Source organism: Oncorhynchus gorbuscha, linkage group LG06 (genome assembly GCF_021184085.1).
Source record: "Oncorhynchus gorbuscha isolate QuinsamMale2020 ecotype Even-year linkage group LG06, OgorEven_v1.0, whole genome shotgun sequence".
Taxonomy (NCBI): domain Eukaryota; kingdom Metazoa; phylum Chordata; class Actinopteri; order Salmoniformes; family Salmonidae; genus Oncorhynchus; species Oncorhynchus gorbuscha.
The window spans coordinates 67449806-67472624 of NC_060178.1; the positions used below are offsets into that span (position 1 = coordinate 67449806).

Below are 22819 nucleotides of genomic sequence, written 5' to 3' on the forward strand. Positions count from 1 at the left end.
AGATCCTGTTTCCCTATTGAGGAGGCCCACATACCAGTGATGTACTGTAGGTAAGCCAAACCTCGTGGACCAGCTACAGTAATAGGAGTCTTTAGAGAAAACAGGGTGCAGAGAGAAAGCCTTCCAAACATGGACCCAGCCTGCCCAGCTCGTCTGTCTGTCCAACCTTTTAGGAGCAGTGCAGCTACGTGGCAGCAACAGAAAACTAATATTCCACCCTATACTAAATTTGACTTGTTTTAAAGGTTCTTGTAGTGTTCTTACACTCACATACTCTCATATACAAGTTACTGACAAAATCATGGGAACACTTGAATAAATGAAGGATGCAAAGTATATTGAAACCAGGTGCTTCCACACAGGTGTGGTCCCTGAGATAATTAAGCAATTAAAATCCCGTCATTCTTAGGGTCATGTATATAAATGCTGGGGAGGACATTATTTTGCAGACCATGGCTATGCCCCCATAGGATGACAATGCCCCCATCCACAGGGCATGACTGGTCATTGACTGGTTTGATAAGCATGAAAATGATGTAAACTATATTTATTTATTTTTATTTAGCTAGGCAAGTCAGTTAAGAACAAATTCTTATTTACAATGATGGCCTACACCGGCCAAACACGGACGACGCTCGGCCAATTGTGCACCGCCCTATGGGACTCAAATCACGTCCGGTTGTGATACAGCCTGGATTCTAAACCGGGTGACTGTAGTGACACCTCTAGCACTGAGATGCAGTGCCTTAGACCGCTGCGCCACTCGGGACATGGTTGTCTCAGTCACCAGATCTCAACGCAATTGAACACTTATGTGAGATTCTGGAGCATTTTCCACCACCATCAACAAAACCCCATATTATGGAATTTTTCGTAGAAGAATGATGTCACATCCCTCCAACAGACACTTGTGGAATCAATGCCAAGGTGCATTGAAGCTGTTCTGGCTTGTTGTAGACCAACACCCTATTAAGACACTTTATGTTGGTGTTTCCTTTATTTTGGGATGTATATTGTACATACTCTCATTCTCACACACCCTCTCTGCTAAATAAATAGGCATTGTTTTAGCTCCAGGACTTGCCTCGTGTGTTTCTGTGTGAGTTTGGTTTGGTGTGTGTGTGTGTGTGTGTGTGTGTGTGTGTGTGTGTGTGTGTGTGTGTGTGTGTGTGTGTGTGTGTGTGTGTGTGTGTGTGTGTGTGTGTGTGTGTGTGTGTGTGTGTGTGTGTGTGTGTGTGTGTGTGTGTGTGTGTGTGTGTGTGTGTGTGCGTGTGTGCGCATGTGTGTGTGTGTTTGTGTATTTGCTTGCATGTGCATATGTGTGAGAACCCTGCGAAAGTACTATGGTCATTACATGCTAGTGCCAGAGCCACATGTAGCAAATACATATTGCTGACCCAGGGCGTTTTTTTGTCCTCTTCCTCTACTCCCCTCTCCACTTCCCCTCTCTCCACTCTCCACAGTCTTTAGAATTCAGCTATATCCTGAAGTTGGCGTCCAGGCCAATGACATAAGATAATTTGGTTTTGGGGGTGGGGGTGACATTTTAAAAATCGTTGTCCCAGCCAGAATTGTCATCTGGGGGTGGGTCTTCCTTGTCCTCTGGGAAGTTGTCAAAGTTACTCGTGTCCATTGGTGATATCACCTGATTGACAGAAAAAGACAGACAGTATTGAGCCACTTGAAACCCTGAAGAAAGCAGCTTGTTGATGAAATGTTGGTTTGTGACTTACATTAGGGATGACAGGGGGTGTCAGCGTTCCTTTTCTGAGACCTTCCCAGTTAAAGCCCTCAAACCATCTGGAAATGTATAGAAATTGTTAAAGAAACTGTCCAGTGAAAATCTCTAATGTTGCTGACAAAGCATAAATAAAATAAAAAAATATAATCCCACCTCAAACTTCTATCTCAAACAGACTGTTTAAAAAAATGCTTTCTATTTCCTCATAGAGGATGATGTCATTCTCCTGAGGAGGATGAGCTGGCCAAACAGCTGTCTACTTGCATTAATATTGCTAAAGACTGGTATACGCCAACACCATTCTGTTTTCTGGGCTACGCCCACACCATTCCAAAAAAGAAAAATTGCTTTTTAACATACTTAGTTTCTATTTTTCTAGAAGGAAAACTATTTAACTCATCTTGTAATTAATTACAGGTCATATCTCATAGAAATCTGGAAACACTAAATAGTTACTTTAAATATATAAATGTGGGAAGATGAGTAGAATAATATGGCTATCCATGAACTTACTTGTGCTTTTGGATGTCTTTGACACCGTTTTTCAAGTTTCCTAGTCTTTCCGAAGGATTGTCCCTAAAATGGACACATCATCATTAATACTCTTGTTAACACTAAAATTACATTAAACAGTAATTGTTGAGGGTGGACAAAATGGTCTGCGACTCACCTGCATAGTTTTTTTATTAAGTTGGCAGCGTTTTTGGTGATCTTCTTTGGAAATTCGATCATGTCAATGCCCCTCAAGATGATGTTATATGTCTTCATGGGATCAGGGCCAGAGAAGGGAGGGCTGGAAGACAGGGGTGGAGATAGACACTCACATGTATACCTTTCTCAGTTAGCATCTGGCCTTCCACTTCCATTGAAGATGATCAGGTTTGTCTGTACCTGCCGGTGAGGAGCTCAAACATGAGGATTCCTAGAGACCAGTAGTCAGCTGAAATGTCATGGCCTTTGTTCAGAATGATCTCTGGTGCCACGTATTCTGGTGTTCCACAGAACGTCCACGTTTTCTTCCCAAACTCGATCTTCTTGGCAAAGCCAAAGTCCACCTATACAAAGGACATGTGAAATACATTCTTAAGAGGTAACCTGCAGTGTTAATCGTTCAAAGGGTTAGAGGTTTAGGTCATCAAGCTTTGAATCCACAATGTTGTGTGTCTCTTACTAGCTTGGCATAGCCCTTGTGGTCCAGTATAAGGTTCTCTGGTTTAAGGTCTCTGTAGATGATGCCTTTGGAATGTAGGTAGGCGAATGCTTCCACCACACACGCTGTGTAGAACCTTGTGGTTGAATCCTCAAACGAACCCCTGGAAAAGGAAGTGACAATGACCTCTTTAAAATAAGTCACATTTTTGACAGGCACACATCGGCCAGATCTTCCATAGTCTCACTGAAACACATATGGGCACAATGACATTAGTTTAAATATTGACCATTTAAGGCTCACCGGTCTCTAAGAATGGTCCACAGCTCTCCTCCCAGACAAGCCTCCATCAGCATGTAGAGGTACTTACTGTCCTTAAACGTCCTGTACAGTCTGAATACAAAACACAGAGGGTGTGTCCTCTGTAGGATTGACTGTGAATGAAAAGTGTGTCTGTGGAAAGGCGTTGCATGCATGTCTCTACCTGACAATGAAGTCAGAGTGGGCCTCCTGCATGATGAGTTTCTCAGAGCGGATATGGTCTTGCTGCCGCGTGTCCACAATGTGACGCTTCTTCAGGATCTTCATGGCAAACGTCTTCACCTCATCACTTTTCAGCTGAACCTGTCGACACAGGAGAGAGGAGAGCTCTGTCAGCTCTAAGCAATGGTTAAATTAAACATCAATGCAATACAATGTACAGTGCCTTCAGAAACTATTCAGACCCCTTGACTCTTTCCACATTTTGTTGTGTTACAGCCTTATTCTAAAATGGATTAAATAGATGTTTTTCCTCAGCAATCTACACACAATACGCCATAATGACAAAGTGAAAACAGGTTGTTAGAAATACCTTATTTACATAAGTATTCAGACTCTACGTTGAGCTCAGGTGCATCCTGTTTCCATTGATCATCCTTGAGATGATTCTACAACTTCATTGTAGTCCACCTGTGGTAAATTCAATTGATTGAACATGAGTTTGAAAGGCACACACCTGTCTATATAAGGTCCCACAGTTGACAGTGCATGTCATAGCAAAAACCATGCCATGAGGTTGAAGGAATTGTCCATAAAGACAAGATTGTGCTGAGGCACAGATCTGGGTAAGGGACGGCAAAAAAATTATGCGGCATTGAAGGTCCACAAGAACACAGTGGCCTCCATCGTTCTTAAATGGAAGAAGTTTGGAACGACCAAGACCCTTACTAGAGCTGGCCGCCCGACCAAACTGTGCAATCGGGGAAGAAGGGCCTTGGTCAGGGAGGAGACCAAGAACCAGATGGTCACTCTGACAGAGCTGGACACATGATCATTGTCAGCACCCCAAATACATGTGTGCGAAGCTTGTAGCGTCATACACAAGAAGATTTGATGCTGTAATCGCTGCCAAAGGTGCTTCAATAAAGTACTGAGTAAAGGGTCTAACTACTTCTGTAAATGTCATATTTCAGTTTTTTATATTCTATAAACTAGCAAAGCTTTCTAAAACCCTGTTTTTCTTTGTCATTATGGGATATTGTGTAGATTGTGTTGATTGTGTTGATGAGGGGGGACAATTATATGTAATCAATTTTAGAATAAGGCTGTAACGTAACAAAATGTGGAAAAGTCAAGGGGTCTGAATACTTTCCAATGGCACTGTAAAGTGGCAGCTTAGCCTCTTACGCTTCCAAGTGTGGACGTCCCACACTCTTCACTAAAGTAGATTCCAGAAGAGTGAACAATCCCTTTACAAGTCAGAATGTTAAATAAACTTCATTTGAACTTTGCCATTTGTCCACTAAATCCGTCGTTATGCCGTTGGAAATGTGAAACAAAATATCCACAGGAAAGTGTCATTAAACCGACTTCTAAATACAGAAGGTTTGTTTGTTCACCTGAGGTAGGCACACACATTGTAAATATATGCTTGCGATGCATGTATACTAATCAAGCACATGCAGGTGTTTGCACGGTTTTGCGCATGTGCCAGGTAACAGAGATCTCAATGGTAGTAACAGCATTAAAAAAAGTTGGTTTAATTATACTTTTCTGTGGATATTTTCTCTCATATTTTTTGCATAAGGACCACCCACATGGACAACTGGCAGAGGAAGTTCAAATGACAGTTTATTCAACATTCAACACAGGTCTATATAAGGCACCTTTCGTAAAGCTATAGCTTGATATTAGGTCAGGAGACCTGCAATTGGCAGCTGTGGTTCCTACCAGCTCTACACGGCCAAAGCCACCAACCCCCAGTGTGTCGATGATGTTGAAGTCAACCAGATTGAGGTTGGAGAAGAAAGAATTCTCTGCTTCGTACCTACAGGTAAAGACAAGGACATGTTAATTCAATTGAACTGTCACCCTCCCCTCATCCAAGACACAGGGCCATTTTCCACATGCCCAGTCGCCGATATCCCCAACTCCCAGTGTCTTCTCTTGTTTATTGTTTAATCCAGTGGACCTTATCAGCTCAATGGTGTGATTGGGAGAATCAGTACATATATAGGCCCGAGACCTCAGGATAAAAGGTTTCTGGGTCAACCAAACCAGAGGATCTTCAACACCTTCGGTCTCTGTTCCCTGAGAAATTAAGCTAATTGATTGCACACAAAATTGTCATTTGAATTTATAGGATACATATAATTTTCAATAAATATAGTACCTAACATCCTATTTGGACCAAAAAAAACAAATCGAACAATGAGTAAGACATTAGGAATCCAAAGAAATGGTCCTAATTCCTTGTGAATTTGTTTTTTTCCCATGTTCAGAGAAATTAATAATTGAATATGTTGGGTTTCTGTCCCATCCTACATCCTGATATTACCAGGTTCGTCTGACCACTAGATGGTGCTGTTCCTGCTATTAGGTGATACAAAACGTATAGTTTGAAGAATCCTTTGAATGTTAAAGGGATTTTCACTGAAATTTCAAATTGCATATTATTTCCTTACCATGTAAGAAGTCTATGGACAAGGTATTACATGCGTTGGTTTTGTTCACTTCCCCACTACCCCACCCCACAAATGGTACCTATATTAGCATTTTCAGGCTTCATATCCAAATCATCTATAAGTAACATTAATTGTGTTACAAAATGCATTTTATTAAGATACTTTAGGATGATTTGAACATGAAGCGTGAAAATGCTAAAATACAGTAGGTACCATTGACTTGCATTGATTTGTGCCACAAGTGCTAAAAAGTTAGCATCTGAAACAGTGACCCAAAAAAACAAAGCATAGGTTGCTGTCATACCTTGCCAATAGTCTGCTAACAGGGTTAGTAAACCAATGTCATTTTGTAATTTGGGTGAACTATCCCTTAAACATTGAGGAGTTTGGGGGGATTCTTAAAAAAAAAAATAGCAGGAACAGCACCATCTAGTGGTCAGACAAACCTGGTAATATCAGGATGTAGGATGGGATATAAACCCAACAACTTTAATTACTCATTTCTCTGAACAGGGGGAAAAAACATCACCAAAATCACTGGGAACACATTACATAGGATGCTGAAACACTACTCTGAGCCGCAGCTCAATACTACTTGTATGGATCCTGAGTGTCGTAGTGGCCTAACGCACTGCATCACAGTGCTAGAGAAGTCACTACAGACCCGTGTTCGATCCCGGGCTGTATTACAACCTCCCGTGATTGGGAGTTGCATAGGGCAGAGCACAATTGGCCCAGAGTCGTCCGGGTTAAGGAAGGGGGGGTTTGGCCGGGGTAGGCTGTCATTGTAAATAAGAATTTGTTTTTAACTGACTTGCCTAGTCAAAGAAAGGTTGAATATTTGATTTTTATTTCTATATTTTTTTAATATGCTATGAATCCTATAAATTAAAATGGCCAATTTGGATGTAATCAATGAGCTTTATTTTCCAGGGATCAAATTTAATTTCAACAAAATAATGTTGCAGCAAGCTATTTCAGAACAATCTGAGATGGTGGTTGTCAAAATCCTCTTCCTTGTGCTTTTTGAGGTAGAACTACCCAGTTGTCTCCTCTCCCTGTCAAGAGTGTCACAAGTCAAGGGGTGATGGTTGAGGCCAGGAATTTTTCCTGACCAAGTGCCCTGAGGAGGGATGCGCAATAGCTCAATTCAGCCCTACCTCAGTCAATAGCTCATTTGATGTTGTAAGACTAGTTAATGGCCACTAGATGGCAAACTTGTACCATTACATTCACAGGTAAAAGACTGCAACAGCTAAACCAAACTATTATTTCTGCAGTTGAGAATGAAAGTAAGAATAAATTCATTAACATGTGTAGAATTGCAGAGAATTGCAGATATTCTGAAAAACAATTAGTTATTCTATACAAGTGTGATGAAACAAATACATGCACCCCCCTGTTTCTGTTTCTAGACAAATTCATTTTGAGAGATGAGATCTTTTATGACATACAACAATAGAACACAACATTTTGTATTGTATACAACAACCTTCAGTCCAACTGCACAACCTGGGATGGAATTATTCTGAAAGACATTAACAATGTATCATATTGAACATGATACAACATATTGTCCAGTAGGTTTCAGGACAGACTCCATTCACTGTCAGTCTCAAACGGAGGCCTCATGACAGTGACCAACACCAGTCTCTCTCTCCATTATCAACCTTTTTCCAGGAAGTAAGCATAACAGTGAACAGTTATTTTGATTTATACTTCCCCCAAAAATACATTTCAGTTTGAGAGGCTGACATTTCAAATGTACCATACACTATGAGGTACACAAAATAACTGTATGTAAGGTTTACGAAAACAGATTTAAATTTCCCATACTGACTTTCAACAAAGAACGAAATACTACCAAAAGAGTTCCCAAAGCTGTCATGAAACCATGTTTAATCCACAGTTTATGGTTTAAACCACGGTTTTTGTTTCTCCTCAATTTGTCTCACAAGATTACCCTGTTCTGAGCTGGCATCCTTTTATGCCAACAACAACACACCACAGCACCAAGGTGCCCCTTTACTATGGTGCCTGGTGTCTGGTGCTATGCTCCTGCTTCCACGGTTACAGATGACAGATTGGTTCCTCCAAGGGGTGCGGTAGAGGTCACAACTTTCACTTCCTGGTCTGTCACCAGAGAATTGCGTTGTTTTGTAACAGACCTTAGGTCGACCAAACCTCAAAGCCAAGTAAGGCCAGCTATCAAAATGAGTAAATAAATGCGATTTACCTCGCCTTGACCTCAGCATCCTCACAGCCTTTACTGGACACCTCCTCCAACCCTCCAATCAGGTGCTTGAATGAGCTGCAGCACAGGAATTGAAACAGTGTTTGTGAGAAATGTTATATGTGTTCAAGACATTGATCCCATTCCATTGAAGAAGCTGTTATATCTTGATATATACTGTATGTATTGTTGCCTCTTTAAGTAATCACACCAGTTGTCTAAATGACAAAAACATTGCTAATTGGTGTTTTGGTCCATTAACTGTGGCATAACAGCCCCTTGGTATTTGTGATTGATAGCACATACTTAATAAGCAGGTATCTAAAGATATCCCTATATAGATAGACACTTATTCTCCATATGACTCATCTAGTGCAGCAGTGTATTGCATATTTATAGTACATATGAAACCTTTATGAATGTTCAATAAACCTTTATAAGGTTGTTGTTTGAAGTGATAACCACTTGGTCTCACTTTACAAGACCCCAAGACCATCTGTTTACCTTATAATAACCGGATCCCTACACATATCATCTCTATTTGGATGTGCTTGAAACCTCGACCCATAAATCATTAAGCTAATACACATGAATATGAAGATGATGCATAATATTGATAACAAATGATTGAAATTGAGATGTTTACAGCTGAAACACCAGCTGACAACCCTGGCTGACAAGGTTAAATCTTCTTCCCAAAAATACACACAGGAGCGCACACGCATGCAAGCACGCACATCTGTGCTGGAATTTCCTTCTCACCATTATCCCTTGACTCTTATTCTTTTTCTCTTTTCTTCCCTCTCTTCCCTCTCCTTCCTTCCAGAAAAATAGCAGGCTGCCTGCCACCCGTAACCTCTCCCTCACTCTGGCTCCAAACCAACATATATGGTAACATATATGGTAAGCTGGCTATTTGAGGTGAGAGAGCATTTGGAGTCACAGACAGAGAGACAGAACATAATAATCACCACTCTCATTCAGATGACTCACTCACTAAGACACAGGGTTGCCCATTAGAGGCCTACTCCATTACAGGGGCTCAACTGATATCACCCAGCCTTGCTCTTGCATTACAGCAAACTCATATCCTGCATGATGTTAGTGGTGACACAATGACAGACCATGATTTAATAATGAGACCTTGTTTAACTGAAAGCCAACGCCTGCACACCCGCGGGAAAATGTCATTAGCATCATAAAAAAATCCCCATCAAAATCCATCTGTTTAAACTAAAGGTGATTTTTTACATGGGCTGCATCTCAATCTACCGCATCCACTAATGGCGGCCTGCCGCATCTGCATGGAAGGTGGCCAAGCTATTGCATTGTTTATCAGACCATGAGACATCCCGAGAGACTGTCTTTTCACGAAAACGCCTGTAGCGTCCGAGAAGTTTGGGCTAAACACTAAAATGACCCCTCTATGGAAAGGTGAGACTCTCACGAACACGTACATGTTTTGACCTAGGGCACCCACAAGCCTCACAAGACTCGTCTGATGGTAGCCCGGTTCCTGTTTAAAAAATTGATAGAAGTACAGTATACGTGGATGTAGTTTAGTGTCCCAATTATTGTTTTTTTTTACATGGGTAAAAAAAGAAAATCCTGATCTTTCTCACATCTCTCAGATATAGGACACTCAAAAACGTTGACTATATGCTTTTCCATGGATGAATCTGTTATGCAGTACATATCTATTGGATAATAGCAGTAAGGCCAAATTCAATGTTTCATCAAATAATGTTTTAATTATTTTTTTAAATGATACCTAAAGGGGTCCTAAAATTCAAGAACAAAAAGATAAATGGTACGACCATTTAATTCCATATGTTCGCTTAGTAGAACCCCCACAGCTTAGACTCTCAATGAATAATGCCACTTACTGTACATATCTTGTAGATCAACATTCATTTATTTTGAAATAATGTGATTAATTCAATAAGTGGTCCTGTATGGTTCAGTTGGTAGAGCATGGTGTTGGCAATGTCAGGATTGTGGGTTTGATTCCCAGGGCCACTGATACAAAGAATGTATGCACGCATGACTGTAAGTCACTTTGGATAACAGTGTCTGCTAAATGGCATTTGCTATGTGATATTGTAGACCAAATTATCAAAAGAATTTCAGAATACAAAAGTAGGTACTGAGGATGTTTTGAACACTCACTCTCTGTCAATGACCAGACATGTCACGGTCTCTGCAGCGATGACGTTTGCTGATCTGATGTCCTCCCTGGAACACACATACATCATTAGTAACACACATTACACAGAATACAGCAGCACTTTATTTGATCAAACATTAAAGACTTGGATTATGTTTCAAATGAAAAATAGTTATTACACAATAAAAAACAATTTGTTCCTAATTTTGATAAATCATTAAAAAAACAGCTTTACAATCAATATCATTTATAATTTGACACATAAAAAAACACAGACTTTCCCATAGAAACATTTCATCATATAATTATAAAGCTTTGTTTTGACAAATACATGGACATCAGCGACAGGTAATGGTAACAAAAGTATAACCAGTTTCACTCTGTATCATCAATATCCTCTTCTTCCGAGGATTTATCTGCCCAGTCGCTCTCAGAGTCTTAGTCATCCCTGGACTCTAAAGCCATCTAGACTAGGTCCTCACACACAGACTGTATCACTGTGCACAGTCAAATCTACACTTGTTGCTGTCCATGCAAGCTGTCTACACACACTTGCAGATCTCAGAGTCAAGTGATACCACTCTAAGACACAATGAAACCTATTCTACTTCATCCAAATTCATAACAGGAAAACCCTGTTGCCAAAAGACGAGCATACACTAAATACAGTAAAAAACAAGAATGTAATCAAGCTCTACTCCAGACCGGTGAGAATGCATACCACCATTAGAGCTGTTGACATGTCAGTGAAGTCACACTCTAGTGTCGCACTCTAGTGTCAAAGCAGGGGAGGAATGACCCATATGTATTCGCAGCTACGCAACTTATTTCACATGGACCAAGGTGACAAGTCCTCCTCATGCCATCCAGCCTCCTTATACACCCCCCCACCACCACCACCACCCACTTTCCAAACATACACACACACACACACACACACACACACACACACACACACACACACACACACACACACACACACACACACACACACACACACACACACACACACACACACACACACACACACACACACACACACACACACACACACACACACACACACACACACACACACACACACACTCCCTATCTGAAAAGGTCACAGCTGCTGGAAACGAAAGGGTTTCTCCAGTGGAAAAGAGAGGAGAGGAGAGGAGAGGAAAATAGTCAATCATTTCGGAGTGCTGGGGTAAATATGGGGTAAAGAGAGATGGGGCTTTTCTCACATGGGTATGCACAAGGCATGTGGAGGAGGGAGGCTGAAGGGGTAGGAGGAGGATATTAAGTGAACCAAATCCAGTCCCTGAGTGGTACATACTAGTACCTGCCTAAACACCTGCTCAGTGTGAATTGTGACTATGTGCCAAATATAGCCCCTATGCCATTGTGGTACTGTTGTCAACAGTGTTTTGGCAGATACACCTGTCTCAAAAGGACTGGGTACATTTATTGGTCCTTTTCCATGTTGAAGAAAATGCACACAAACACACACACATGCACACACATGATATCCCTGTGAGTCCCTTATTGCTTTCTATCTCAGACAATGAACAGAGCCCTTTACCCTAACTACTACATACACACAGAGACTAAGCTGCCAGCTGTGCTAATTTGCCTCATAAAAAGGTATTATTTACACACCATGGTGATTCCTTTTCATTAAGACACCAACAACCCAATACAGCCCGGCGGGTGGGATAGAAATCGTGGACCTTAGTGGATCCTGTTCATTTATTTTGTTGCTGTCAAATTGTTGATACTGACAACCGTAGTTGAATAACAATTTCTGCTGTCTGTTTTTAACCTCTTCAAATCATTTATTTGCATCTTCACATTTGCTTGTAAAAAAAAGAGCGAGAGAGACACAGAGTGAGAGAGAGAGGGACATAGAACGAGAGAGCGAGAGAGGGAGAGAGAGAGAAAGAGAGAGACAGAGAGAGAGAGCAGCTGCATGTTTCTGAAATGTCCTTTAGAGCAGCACAGCAGAGAGCCGGCCGGCGGTGTTCATTTACATTTGAACGTTTTAATTCAACTGGTAATTGGATGGTGCTCCGGTGTCCCAAGGAGGGGTTTATGGAAATACAGACTGGGGTGGGGTCTGAGACCAGCAACAATCAAATTGTTTCCATTTTCTGTCAACGAAACCACACTCTTTAAAAATCTCTCATCCTCTACTGACACTCCAATCCACCCACACACATGAATGCACTCACACACACACACACACACACACACACACACACACACACACACACACACACACACACACACACACACACACACACACACACACACACACACACACACACACACACACACACACACACACACACACACACACACACACACACACACACACACACACACACACACACACACACCCGAAGGAAGGACAGAACGGTGCAGCATAGAACACATTGTCTGAACTGTTGATGAATCTAGACCTCAAATGGGAGCTCAATGGTAAGAAGAATATGACATCAGATATTGTGCTGACCTATCAGGGACACAAAAAAAGTGTTTCCCTTTTCCTAGAACATCTATTAACGAGATGAATGTACATGATACACTCTCTTCCTAGGTTATAGTATCAAATCAAACGTTATTTTTTTTTAAAAAGTAAGAGTTCAGCGAAACACGCAAAGTCAAGTTTTTAAGAAAAGCCTCTGTTACGTAGGCTCTGAGTGTGTATTCCTGTGCGAGGGGGCACCTTGAAGGCATAAACAGTGCTGAGTCAGTGGAGGATGATCTCACGACTTCTGCCGAAGTCGTTACCTCTCCTTGTTCGGGCGGTGCTCGGCGTTCAACGTCACCGGTCTTCTAGCCATCATTGATCCTTTTTTCATTTTCCATTGGTTTTGTCTTGTCTTCCCACACACCTGTTTTCAATCCCATTCATTACCTGTTGTGTATTTAACCCTCTGTTTCCCCTCATGTCTTTGTCAGAGATTGATTTGTTGTCAGTGTAGTGTGATTGTTTGTATAGGTGCGCGTCGGGTCTTCGTACCCATGTTTTGTTTGTGCATTTATTGTTATGGAGCATACTCGTGGAACTTTATTAAAAGACTCCATATTTAAACTCCATTTGACTCTCCTGCGCCTGACTTCCCTGCCACCTATTACACCTATGCGTGACAGATGATCTGAAAGTTAGTCGACTCAAAGACACCTATCAATGGTTGGTTGCAGTCGGCTTAGAGCCGTCCTAACACTGAAATGATCACAGTGGGGATTGATGCGGTCTGTAGGGGCGATGGGCCAGGGTGACTGTGGGTTCTGTGTGAAACACGGTACTTGGTGAAGCCCTACTGGAGAAATAAAAACCTTGTTCAGAAAAGTGTCTAAGTGACCCTCAGAAGTGGTGAAATCCAATTATTTTAAATATGCAGCCAGGTATGCCCTGGGATACTCTGTGTGAGTGTTTTATAAAAGTGTTCTGTGTGGACGCGGTAGGTTGACTCTGTGTGGGTAACCTTTCAATTATGTTCTGTGTGAGTGGTCTGACCAATCCTGTGTGGATGGCTATTTAGTAATGTTCTGAGTGAGTATTTGATCAATCCTGATGATCATGAAAGGTTTGTGTGAGCCTGAGATAAATAATAATAAGTAGATAAGTTAACTTCTTCGAGATAGGGGGCAATCTTTTAATTTTTGGATAAAAAACGTTCCCGTTATAAACAAGATATTTTGTCACGAAAAGATGCTTTGGAAAGAAAAAACTCTGACGTTTCCAAAACTGCAAAGATATTATCTGTGAGTGCCCCAGAACTAATGCTACAGGCGAAACCAAGATGAAATTTCATACAGGAAATGCCCCAGATTCTGAAAGCGCTGTGTTCCAATGTCTCCTTATATGGCTGTGAATGCGCCAGGAATGAGCATGCACTTTCTGTCGTTTCCCCAAGTTGTCTGCAGCATTGTGACGTATTTGTAGGCATATCATTGGAAGATTGACCATAAGAGAATACATTTACCAGGTGTCCGCCCGGTGTCCTGCGTCAGAATTATTGCGTAATCTCCAGGTCCATTTCTTCAAAGGAGAAACCAAACTGCCACGAATGATTTATCATCGATAGATATGTGAAAAACACCTTGAGGATTGATTCTAAACAACGTTTGCCATGTTTCTGTCGATATTATGGAGTTAATTTGGAAAAAAAGTTTGCGTTGTAATGACTTAATTTTCTTTTTTTTTCTTACCCAAACGTGATGAACAAATAATTTTGGGAAAAACGGAACATTTGCTATCTAACTGAGAGTCTCCTCATTGAAAACATCTAAAGTTCTTCAATGGTAAATTATTTTATTTGAATGCTTTTCTTGTTTTTGTGAAAATGTTGCATGCTGAAGGCCAGGCTTAATGCTATGCTAAGCTATCAATACTCTTACACACATGATTGTTTAGCTATGGTTCAAAAGCATATTTTGAAAATCTGAGATGACAGTGTTGTTAACAAAAGGCTATTTTCATTTCCCTAAAAGATCCATATAGCACGCACGATCGATTTTGTATTTCCACTCGTTCAATTGCAAAAAAAGGAATCTGCGAAAATCTCAACCTAAACATTGTTTGAACGAGTCAAATCACGTTCATATCTATTCCTCATAGATCCTAGAAGGTAACAAGACTTCACTATTTCATTAGGGTTTGTAGTATATCCTATATGACACCATATTTGGTCAGAGAGCGATGCCTACATGGTACGCCGATGACGTAGGCGGTAATTCACTTGAAAGGCTGTATCTTTGTCAAATATATTTACATGGTTGCCCAGCTCATTGGCTATGTCGTAAAATGTAGGTATTAACCTTGTACGACAGCATGATTTTCATTTTGGACAATGATTATAAGGATATTCAGAGTTATGAACACTGGTTGTTTGCAAATGTTGAACTTATAATATGGCTACAAATACTTGGAAAGCTAAATCAAGGTCCAAGTATACAGATTTGACGATATTCTTGCAGAAAAATTGAATTTGAATGCAAATGTCTCCTTCACAATTTGTCCAAATGGACTTCACACTAAGTCTTGTAGGTCAGTCATTCTTCAAGTTACACATCTGAAATTTTGCACATACACTGCTGCCATCTTGTGGACACTAAAACCAGAGTGATGGCTGGAACGATGACCTTTCTCTTGCATTTCAAAGATGGTGGTAGAAAGAGACTGGTTGTTTTTTCTTTGTATTTTCTTCAACCAGATCTACTGTGTTATATTCTCCTACATTCAATTCACATTTCCACAACCTTCAAAGTGTTTCCTTTCAAATGGTACCAATAATATGCATATCCTTGCTTCAGGGCCTGAGCTACAGGCAGTTAGATTCGGGTATGTCATTTAGGCGAAAATTGAAAAAAAGGTGGCTATCCCTAAGAGGTTTTAAGTGTGTTTGGGAACAGTACTGTGTGAATGTGATATGAGAGCTGTGTGAGCGTGGTAATAAGTTGGTTAATAAGTGTTGATAAAATGTTGTTTTGGGATTCCATCCATCACTGCCCATTACATAATATCTCCGGGTGGTATTGAGAGAGGGATGCTATTTTAGAAAGTAGAGGCAAGTCTATAATTTCTGGAAGTCGGGAGAATGTGAAGAGCATTTTTCCTATGACCAGCAAGGCAGTGTCTGGGAACCTTCCAGGTTTTTTTCCACTGGGAGATTTCTGAGCCAATGAATTGGTTGATGTGAGTACCTAAGAATTTCTAACATTCTATATGAATTCTGTGAAGATATGGAAATATGATAAATTGTATGTGTGTATAATCGACTACTAGAGATTTGATAAAGTAATACTGGGATGCGATGCAACTTAAACAACCCATACGTAGACGTATGTAGGTTTTGTGTCCCTTTAATGGATCATTTGATATAGATGAGGTTTAAGCATTATTAAACTGTCTTCAAAGTCTGGGCAATTGTCTCAGAAACTGATTGGAGTGTGTCCACTTTTGGTTAACTTACCCTAACGATGTAACTATAAAACGCTTATTGGATTTTCTCCATCCGGGCACTATATTTGAAATAGAACTGCCCTAAAGGCCCAGTATGAGAGGAGTTGCTATATTTATTGAATAAAACGTTTTCCATAAAGTTAGAGCGAATTAAGATGGAATCTCGACCTAACTTATAAGGTCGTACAAAGCCTAGGTTATCCATCAAACTAATCATTGTGGAGTTAATGTGATGTAGTAAAGTAATTGAAATGTGTTACATAAGAAAACATAATCCGCTTTTATTAAAAAGTGCAATATCTGTTAAGATCTGTTTCCTAGTCAATGAACTCGTTGACTGCTAATCTCGTTGACTGCGGGTTTTAGCCAGCCGGTTAATTTTCAACCGCAGTCCCTGGTCAGGTTATTAAAAACAATTACAATAACAATGCAGACTATCAACGAACAGTAAGCACACGCGGAGCAACATAGAAAAAGCAACACATAGCATGCAAAAAGCAACAAAACAAAATACATAAAAGCAACAAGGTGTTTCCACACCTCAAAACATGGAAAGTAGCAATACACAGCTAGGGATTATTTTCACTAGTCTGATTGGCCTCTAGCCATGTCTTCATGTTTGTTTTAAGGTGTGATAGGTTGTACAGTTGTGTGTGTCTGATGGCAGGGCTTTCCAGACATGGGAAGCTCTTACAGAGAAAGCAGGCTGACTAAAGGTGCTTTTCCTTAAGGGAACTTTACAGTCACCTCCCATGGCAGACTTGTGGATCTTCTGCCATAGGTTTATGTTTTCTGTTTAACAAAAGTACTGAGTGGAGGGGGAGCCAGGCCATTTAGGATCTTGAATACAAGACATGCGTCCAACTCATGAGCTCATGCTTCCTGAGGATGTAACAGTGATGATGGCTAATGGGCTTCCTATCAAGCACTATTTGTAGACAGACTGAATGGACTTTAATGTTGTACAGCAAGCTTGGGCCCAACTAGTCAAGCAGTATGTTAAGTTGGGGAGTATCATAGATTTGAAGTACAGTTTTGCTACCTCTGTAGTCAAACAAATTTGTATATTTCGTAAATTTGCTAGGTTGAATCTGGTTATTTGAGTTACCTTTTTCACCTGCTTTTTAAAAGAGAGGTTGAAATCAAGTATGATGCCAAGATACTTAAAATACTTAAAATAGGATACCACCTGGAATTTCTCCGCTTACACATAGATATCTGGCTCATTGGCATCAGTCGCCCTCTTTGTGAGGAACATGCAGACTGTTTTGTTTTTCACATTGAGATGCAAACTTGAGTCACTGAGCCATTTGGTAACCTGGACCATTACAGTCGTGAGTTATTGTGCAGTTATTGGCAGATTTTTTTTATGGAATATCTACACAGGCATACAGAGGCCCACTTTCAGCAACCATCACTCATGTGTTCCAATGGCACGTTGTGTTGTGGGGGGGCTTGGTCAAATGGTTTATATTGGGGTATCAGGTTAATTGTAGAGGTCTACACACTGCTAAAATTATAGTAATTTAGATTAAGAATGCATTAGGATACTGATCTGTAATTATAATCATTATAGGAAAGTTAATACTGGAAATATAGGATTATTATACTGTATGTGAATATAAATGTACATTCTGCCAATGCCGATGTGTGTTAAATTGAGGGTTTTGAGGGTTTTGAGTGATTGGACCTATCACTGAGCAATGTCATCCTAATTTTTGGTAGGGTAATTAATTGGATTTTGATTATGATTTGGAAACTGAATAGTTTTTAAAACTGAATGATTGGTTTGAGTTTAGTATGTTAATAACAACACGAGTGAAGCAATTAATGTATGGATTGATTGTTTTGATTACTGTTGGAACTAAAGATGTTGACACTATTCTCAGCATGCCCTGGTGAATGGGGAGGGGAACTCTGATCCAGAGAGTGAAACTGATCCTAATCTATTTGATCTATAGGCATTGACGTGTAAATAGTAGAATCATGATGCTTGTCTTGGGTCATGTTCATTAGGCACCAACAGAATACATTTTACTTAAACCAGGAGTCACTACCTGGATTTGTTCAATAAGATATGCTAATTCTAGTTTCTGGGATGGAAATAGTTATTTCCACCATGCTGATCCATTGGAGTGTAATAGATAACTAAAGCTTATTTATTATTAAACTCCATTGTGGAATGCACTGCATTATGCATTAAATATTTGATTTTCACCATCTATGAAGATATTGCCTTGAATCGTATAAACTATATGCATATTTTGTTTTTCTTCATGGGCTTGTGCAGGTGACTGTTTATCATGACCTCCCCAGACAAATTGGTAATTTCCTTTTAGTTTGAGAGGACTCTCAAAATGGGGGAATGTGAGAGAAACTACAAGATTATGTTATAATACTGTTATTGCATCAAATTGTTGTTTTATGCAACAGAATAAGGGGTTGTTAGAACACACATCAGTGTATGTTCTACTGAGGATGGGCCTCTGCGAGATTTAACACTGACAGAAGATTTATGATGTCTTTGGGTGATAAACCTAAAGAGACCGCATTCCATAGCATGAGTTAATGTGTCTGTTCTATAAGGTACCAAGGAGAGAAGAATTCGGGGCCCAGACCCTGGTCTCTACACAATGAGAACAGTTTTTACAGCAGATGCTGTCTGCTGTGAATTATAAGTATCTTTCATACAAATCTTAACCTTGGAACCCATTTCATACATCTGTTTTTTGTCTTGAAAACTGAAGGGGGTGTATCTTAGATATAAAAGACCTTTCTACCTTTGTCTCAGGGCTCTCAACGAAGCATCTGAGGGTGATTCGTCAACCAGCCATCATTATCACAAAGCACTCAATCGATTCACTTTATCTGTGTGTGCTGTAGTGACCTGCTCCCTTATTAATAGGTTAATAAATATTTAGTTTAACCTTTTGCGTGTAGGGGGCAGTATTTTCGTTTTTGGCTAAAAAAACATACCCATTTGAAACTGCCTATTTCTCAGCCCCAGAAACTAGAATATGCATATAATTGTCAGATTAGGATAGAAAACATTCTAACGTTTCCAAAACTGTAAAAATATTGTCTGTGAGTATAACAGAACTGATATTGCAGGCGAAAGCCTGAGGAAAAGCCAATCAGGAAGTGCCTTTTATTTTGAAACTTCTCTGTTCCTATGCATGCCTATCCTCCATTTAAAGAGATATCAACCAGATGATTCCTTTTTTCTATGGCTTCCCTAAGGTGTCAACAGTCTTTAGCCATAGTTTCAGGCTTTTATTTTGAAAAATGAGCGTGAAGGATCACATTGGGTAATTGGATAGGTGGTGGCTCTCAGAGTGAGTTTTGCACAACTGAGTAGAGCGGCCAATGTTTCTCCCGCTGTTATTGAAAAAGCCTCACACTCTGTTGATGTATTATTGAATGCATATTTTAAAAACAACTTGAGGATTGATTATAAAAAAGTTTGACATGTTTCTGTGGACATTATGGATATTATTTGGAATATACGTCTGCATTGTAGTGACCGCTCTTTCCTGTGGATTTCTGAACATAACGCGACAAACAAACGTCGGTATTTTGGGTATAAAAAAATAATCTTTATGGAACAAAAGGAACATTTGATGAGTAACTGGGAGTCTCGTGAGTGAAAACATCTGAAGATCATCAAAGGTTAAAACAAAAATTGATTGCTTTTAGGATTTTCGTGACCTAGCTACTTAATGCTTAGTGTACATAATGTTATGTTATGCTATCGATAAACTTACACAAACACTTTTATTGCTTTCGGTGTAAAGCATAATTTCAAAATCTGAGACAACATGTGGATTAACAAAAGGCTAAGCTGTGTTTTGCAATATTGCACTTGTGATATCATGAATTTGAATATTTTTTTGTAATATTATTTGACTGTGGCACTATGCTATTCAGCGGTTGCTGATGACAATTTTCCCGGTACCGGGATGGGTAGTGTCAAGAAAGTATAACTCTGATTTGTGTGATAAATTTGTCTCTCCTAATTTGATAGTAAAGAAATTAACAACAACTATTTTTCTAATATCTCTCAGATATAGGACACACACTACAGAACAAACTTTGTTTAGATTTTGGGGGGGGACTATCTGTTGTTCCATGTAGTGAGTCTACTATTCAATGCATTTGTATGGGCTAATAGCAGTAAGGTCAAATATACAATACCAGTCAAAAGTTTGGACACAACTACTCATTCCTGGGTTTTTCTTTATTTAGACTATTTTATACATTGTAGAATAATAGTGATGACTTCAAAACTATGAAATAACACATATGAATCATGTGGTAACCAAAAGAAAAATTAAACCAATCAAAATATAGTTTAGATTTTAGATTCTTCAAAGTAGCCACCCTTTGACTTGATGACAGCTTTGCACACTCTTGACCTTCTCACAACCAGTTTGAGGAGGTAGTCACCTGGAATGCTTTTTCAACAGTCATGAAGGAGTTCCCACATATGTTGAGCACTTGTTGGCTGCTTTTCCTTCACTCTGTGATCCAACTCATCCCAAACATCTCAATTGGGTTGAGGATGGGTGACTGTGGAGGCCAGGTCATCTGATGCAGCACTCAGCACTCTCCTTCTTGGTCAAATAGCCCTTACAAAGACTGGAGGTGTGATTTGGGTCATTGTGCTGTTGAAAAACAAATGATAGTCCCACTAAACGCAAACCATATGGGATGGCATATCGCTGAAGAATGCTGTGGTAGCCATGTTGGTCAAGTGTGCCTTGAATTCTAAATAAATCACAGACAGTGTCACCAGCTAAGCAACCCCACACCATCACTCCTCCTCCTCCATGCTTCACGGTAGGAACCACACATGTGGAGATCATCCGTTCACCTACTCTGCGTCTCACAAAGACACGACGGTTGGGACCAAAAATCTAAAATTTGGACTCATCAGACCAAAGGACAGATTTCCACCGGTCTAATGTCCATTGCTCATGTTTCTTGGTCCAAGCAAGTCTCTTCTTCTTAATGGTGTCCTTTAGTAGTGGTTTCACACAGTCTCCTCTGAACAGTTGATGTTGACATGTGTCTGAACTCTGTTAAGCATTTATTTGTGCTCCAATCAGAGGTGTAGTTAATTGCCTATTTCTGAGGCTGGTAAACTCTAATGAACTTATCCTCTGCAGCAGAGGTAACTCTGGGTCTTCATTTCCTGTGGTCTTCATTTCCTGTGGAGGTCCTCATGAGAGCCTGTTTCCTCATAGCGCTTGATGGTTTTTGTGACTGCACTTTAAGAAAAATGTAAAGTTCCTGACATTTTTTCGATTGACTGACCTTCATGTCTTAAAGTAATGATGGATTGTCTTTCCTTAAAGTAATGATGGATTGTCTTTCCTTATTTGAGCTATTCTTGCCATAATATGGACTTGGTCACAACACATATGACTGGCTCAAACGCATCCAGGTGACTACTTCATGAAGCTGGTTGAGAAAATTCCAAGAGTGTGCAAAGCTGTCAATAAGGCAAAGTTTTGTATGTGTGAGCATATGTAGTGTGTGTGTGTGTGTGTGTGTGTGTGTGTGTGTGTGTGTGTGTGTGTGTGTGTGTGTGTGTGTGTGTGTGTGTGTGTGTGTGTGTGTGTGTGTGTGTGTGTGTGTGTGTGTGTGTGTGTGTGTGTGTGTGTGTGTGTGTGTGTGTGTGTGTAGGATGTTTGAGTGTGTGAGTAGAGTCCCGTGAGTGTGCATAGAAGCAGTGCAAAAAAGTCGGTGCAATTTTCTTTGCTATTCACCACTTCACTATTTCACAATTTATTTATTGTAAAATAAGATTAAATTGAACACTTTTGGTGTTTACACATGTATTTGTTTGATTTACAACTCTGGTACATACATGTGCCTAGAGTAAAAATGCCATTCAACTAGTTTTGAAAAGAAAAAAAAAACAGAACATTCTGAAAAAAAACAGAGGGTGCCAATAGTGCAAGTGTGCCAATAGATTTGGTTCTCAAGGCACTTCACATTGTGTCAGGAGGGAGATTCATGAGATGCATGTGGTTAATGGGGAGAATGCACACAACATGCTATCTCGTCACAATTATGAAATAATGCATCTCTTAGCATTCATTGCCACAGAGCAGCTATCAAGGAGAAAGAAGAAGAGGGAAAGAGATTGAAAGGGAGCGACAGAGGGTAGAGGTAGAGAGAGAAAGAAAGATAGATTAAGGAAAGAGAGGGAGGGAGGTAAAGAGAAAAAAGAGAGGAGGGCAAGGAGAGGGAGAGAGAGGTGTGGGTAGAGGGTTTATCAGTCTTACCCCTGCAGGGCCTTCTCTCCAAACCAGTCTCCTTTCCCCATGCTGCGGAGGTAGACAGGATCCCCGTTGGACTTGTCTTCCCTGGTCACATTCACCTGGACACAGGGGTGTGGGTACCAGTTTAAATCCATGAGGGGGAGTGAGCAATCACACATTCTGAGGGAAGGAACCTACGGGACAGACTCAATCTCAGCCATCAATGTGATAAGCCGTGCGCTACACTGTACATAAAACCCTTCTGTAATGTACATTTCTGTAACTGTACGGTTCACTAATCAGTACATTATTAAACATCAGAGTGAGGCTGATGTAGAGCAGGGGGTGATGGACATCT

General features: G+C 40.2%; 1 protein-coding gene across 4 annotated transcripts in view; it reads right to left on the minus strand.

Annotated features, from left to right (window-relative positions):
* Positions 1-1200: 1200 nt before the first annotated feature.
* The window catches only part of LOC124038255 (cGMP-dependent protein kinase 1-like), a 181692-nt gene continuing 160073 nt past the window's right edge, over positions 1201-22819 (minus strand). For all 4 annotated transcript variants that reach the window (XM_046353886.1, XM_046353883.1, XM_046353884.1 and 1 more), the window contains 12 exons: positions 22486-22580; positions 10239-10304; positions 8073-8147; positions 5103-5199; positions 3376-3515; positions 3195-3284; positions 2913-3054; positions 2633-2796; positions 2412-2534; positions 2255-2317; positions 1734-1800; positions 1201-1645 (listed from right to left, as the gene is read on the minus strand). In XM_046353886.1, the coding sequence (XP_046209842.1) occupies positions 1547-1645; positions 1734-1800; positions 2255-2317; positions 2412-2534; positions 2633-2796; positions 2913-3054; positions 3195-3284; positions 3376-3515; positions 5103-5199; positions 8073-8147; positions 10239-10304; positions 22486-22580 (1221 nt within the window). In that variant the 3' untranslated portion in view covers positions 1201-1546. The remainder of the gene's footprint in view (positions 1646-1733; positions 1801-2254; positions 2318-2411; positions 2535-2632; positions 2797-2912; positions 3055-3194; positions 3285-3375; positions 3516-5102; positions 5200-8072; positions 8148-10238; positions 10305-22485; positions 22581-22819) is intronic.